This window comes from Cajanus cajan, chromosome 1 (genome assembly GCF_000230855.2).
Source record: "Cajanus cajan strain Asha chromosome 1, NIPB_CcT2T_4, whole genome shotgun sequence".
Taxonomy (NCBI): Eukaryota; Viridiplantae; Streptophyta; class Magnoliopsida; order Fabales; family Fabaceae; genus Cajanus; species Cajanus cajan.
The window spans coordinates 84210781-84215230 of NC_138517.1; the positions used below are offsets into that span (position 1 = coordinate 84210781).

Consider the following 4450-nt stretch of genomic DNA (forward strand, 5'->3'; position numbering starts at 1 on the left):
GAGAGAGATGTGTTGAAGATTTCATATTGACTAGGAGATAAGCTATAATAGTTATATAAATGAAAAATAATTTTCATCTTACAAATAAGTTTTTGAAGATTAAGTTTAAGCCCCAACTCACTTTCTAAATGACTAAGTGGTTGCCACTTCCACTAAGTTAACTCTTCAAAATTTCCAAATTGGTCAAAGATAAGGAAGGAATTAAGGATAAATATTATTTTCATTGGTTAGAGATAGCAGTGACATTGTTTAATTTGAGCATGGATGTTCTTTCATAGTGGGGTGCCTGTACATTAAAAATGAAAAATAATTAATATTAATATATCCTTAATTTTGTAAATATATATATATATATAACATAATTTAATTAATTTTAATTAATTTCTTAATTATAAATTATATATGTATTTTTAGTCTTTTCTTTAGTATAATTTAACACTAATGTATATTTTATAATTTTATATTTGTTAAAATATACTTAAATGTGTGAATCGAATATGTTTATTTTTTATTTTTTGAAAATTTTTCATCTATCCGTGGGGAATAAAGGAATAAGATAGAAGTTTTATCTTGAGAAAGGAAAGAGAATAATGAGGAAGAGGAGACAGGACTCTCCCACATGGATCTCATTCCACAAGGAGACAATAATGTATGGAAAGATCTACATGTGTTTTCAATATTTATTTAATGAGGTGAAAATTATTTTAGGAGGTGCATTTTGTTCTCTCTTAAATATGCTTGTCACTTCTACTTTGCTTACTGGTCAAATTTCTCATTATTGGTAAAAAATTATTTTAGAGGACGCAATTTTGTGCTTCCTTTCCAACATTTTCTTATAATATTTTATAATTTTTACATTTTCTTTCATGTCATCATTTTTACTGCTACATTAACCATCTTAACTAAAAAAAATTTTCCTCAAACTTGTCAACTCGTATAATGTTTGGTTGGGAAGAAAGAAAATATAAAAGGAAAAAATAATACTAAGAAAGTAAAAGAGAAAGTAAAATTTTCTTCTGGTCGGTTAAAGAGAAAGTAAAAAAGCGAGCGAGATTAAAATTCAAAACTTCCCTTCTATTTTTTCTTCAAATCAAATTGTAAAATTTTCCTGATATCGGCTTCAAGGACGAAAAAAAAATTGTAAAATTTACTCGTTTCCCTTATTTCTCTTCTACCCTACTAAACAGACCGTACGCACTAATTAGAATCTTGAAGACATTTAATCAAATTAGTAAAGCCGGTTATTTGCGATTTGAACCGAGTCCAGCTCAATACCTTACTAATTAGAATCTATATCATTTAATCAAAAAAGTCCAACCTTCGACCATTTTTTATCTTTCTGTACACTATTATATTATTCTATCTATATTTAATCTTGCAAGTGAAAACTATTGATGTATCATTAATTACTACCCTATAAAAAAAAAATTTGATACACGGTTGAATTGCTCAATTCCATTTAAAAATAATACTCAATATAATTGCTATAACGGATTGGTTATTGCAAGGTGCCATAACAACTAGGTTCAAACCTCCTGACCCAAAGAAAACCCCCATTTGTTGCTACATCTGATATTCTACAACTTTTCTAGATCGTTTCAATATAATTTCTCTCCCACCTCCAATAAAATAACAATAATAATAAATTACTTTGTAAAACATAATATTTTGTGTATGCAATGTCCATATGTTTGAATCAAGATGGAAATATGGGGGTAATCGATGGATCATTTCATGAACCCAGTTATATAATCAGAGGAATTTTTGCATTCCTAGTGTTGTACGGTAGACTTGATCCTTCTAATGACATGGGAGTTATTCAGCAGATTAATAACATCAAGATTGACAGCCATATAAATTTGTTCCATTCTACTCCATTATCAAAATGATCAAGATAAATATCCAACAGAAACTTAAAAAGATTAACCCAATAGCGATAGTCTAAAATAACTCAAAACAAAATCTGGCAGTAAAAAACACCCTTACATATTTTAACTCATTCAACAACCACATTACATAAACATGTTAGGCTTTTTAGCCTTGTATGTGGTCTTCAGCTTCCTGGAAGGTGGCCTAATTTTCTTGAAAACCAATGGGAACTTGATCTTAGAATTGTGAAACTGTTTGGTGCTCTCCCTCTTGCAAAGCTTAGCTGGGATAGTTGCAGTCTTGATAATCTGGATGCAAGGGGACCTGACCCTGTGACGAGAAGCCATCTCGTTGTACATCGCCTCAACTGCACCATTTAAAGTGGTGTCACGGTACTCCTTGTACATATTGTGGTAGCCAGTCCTACTCTGATACCGCAACCATATGCCATAGTTCTTAATCTTGGTTGGGTTCTTCTCAAAAATCTGCAAAATAAAATAATTAGACGATGGATAAATTACAAACTATAATCAATATAACCTTCGGAAATTGCTGACAGAACTAATTTTACTGAACGTATTTCCAACTGAGCTGAAATAAACTTTAAATACAGACGCAGCATTGCCAAACACAAGAAAGCCCATCAATAAAAACGCAATGGCAAACTAATTCAACAGAATATTGATAGAGCAAAACATAACATTATTATTACAACAGGGTAGGGCACAGGGAAACATCATACCAATAGTGTTGTTACTAGAATTGAAAGCAATTTCTTAAGGTAGAACAACAATTGAAAGCAATTTCTTCTTTAAGGTATAACAACAAGAAGTGAACAGAACAACAGTTCATGCATATGCTATACTGAATTAAGATTTATATCATAACAAACTTTTACCCAAAACAATGGTCAACTCAGCAAAAACAACTGAACATATATAAAAATCCAAAGGTGATGCAGTTTTGATGCCAACTATAAGTAAAACATCATCCATAATAAGAAACTAAAAAACCATGGTCACAAGTAATCATAGAAGCAATTTACTTTAAAGCAAATACATACAAAGACATTCAGCTTTAGTACACCAAGTTTGCACTGCATACTAAGGTAAAAAAACATCACCATCTTATAGTCTGACTAAAATAAAATTTCACATGTAAATTTGCAGCACTTGAGCATGCCAAGTTGACAAAAACTAGTGATTTTATTCTTATTATTCATAATGGAAAGCATGCTGAAATCTTTGTTTGCTGTGTTGTTGATGGTTTTGATTTGGGTGAGGGCATGATGTCATGTCTCGAACCAGAGACCCGATAGTGGTATTGCAATACAAGCAAACCATTGCACCAGGCTAATAACAGACATGACGAAATCTTTGTAATGACTATAGATGCCATTTTCCTCAATTATAGTCCGTAATATTCCTATTAACATCGAACAGGTAGCATAAACTCATTCACCTTAATACCAGTAACAACATCCAAGCAACGCAACTCAAACAAACATTATAACTAGAACGCGAAACTCTACATTTCCAGCAGCAAAAACAAAACATCAATAACAATTTCCCTTGCACCCAAGACATGTTATCCTTCAATAACTACTCAAAAAAACATTACAGCCATAAGCAAAAGATCGAGAGATTTAAAAACAAAACACAAGACAATGAAGAAAGGAGATAATACCTCGTTGATAGCAAGGACCTGACCATTGCTCTTCTTAACCTTCTTCAGTTTCCTCAGAAAATACCTGAATTAAAAAAACAAAAACAATTAACTCCGGTTGCTGGAATCCATAAAAACGAAAGATTAAATTGAAGATCTACGAAATAAAAAACCAAAAAGTATGAAAAACATTTAGACATGTCGAAAGAGAAACGAAGGGGTTTACCAGAACTTGGACTTGGCGCGAACCTCGTTGGTGGCCCATAGCTTCATGCGGTAGATCTTGGGGTGCTGATCTGACTCCGTGGGGAGAGCCCTCCCAACGACCTGGTACTGGTGGAACTGCAAAATACCACAAAACAAAAAACTTTTCAACAAAATCGATTACAAGAGTAGGAGAATGAGATAGGGACCGAATGCTATGAACCATACGCACCCTGAAAGTAACCATTTTCACAACCAGAGAAGGCACACACGCTCTCTCTCTCTCCCTCTCTGTCTCGGTGCTACGACGAAGAAGAACAAAGTAGGGTTTTCGTTATATAAATATGGAGCCACCAAACCCTAACTTCTGAATCCACACACTCACGGATAAGGGCTCGGGCTTCGTCTTTTCTTTGGGCCTGGCAACTTCAAGGCCCAAAACTTTAAGATTTTGTTTCTTTGTTATTAATGTTTAATGTTTAATCATAGCTCTTGCATTTTTTATTTTTTTTTGCTTTACAGACTAAAACAATAGTGAATATTATTTTTATAACTGATAGTTCTTTTATTTTTTTGGCTTTATTCTCTAAAAATTAATGATTAATGTATAAATTCTGTTTTTATATATTATTTCTTTTGGGATGATTATCATTTTGAACATTATAATTTATTTTAATTAATTAGTTGTTTTATTAAATTTTAAAATATTAAT

At 32.0% G+C, this 4450-nt stretch overlaps 1 protein-coding gene across 1 annotated transcript; it reads right to left on the reverse strand.

Moving 5' to 3' along the window:
- Positions 1-1842: 1842 nt before the first annotated feature.
- Positions 1843-4112, reverse strand: LOC109804435 (large ribosomal subunit protein eL20). Its single transcript, XM_020366260.3, has 4 exons — positions 3971-4112; positions 3761-3876; positions 3556-3619; positions 1843-2354 (listed from the first exon to the last, which is right to left on the reverse strand). Exons 1-4 carry the CDS (start codon positions 3983-3985, stop codon positions 2013-2015), a joined length of 537 nt encoding a protein of 178 aa, XP_020221849.1. The 5' UTR covers positions 3986-4112; the 3' UTR covers positions 1843-2012.
- Positions 4113-4450: the final 338 nt, after the last annotated feature.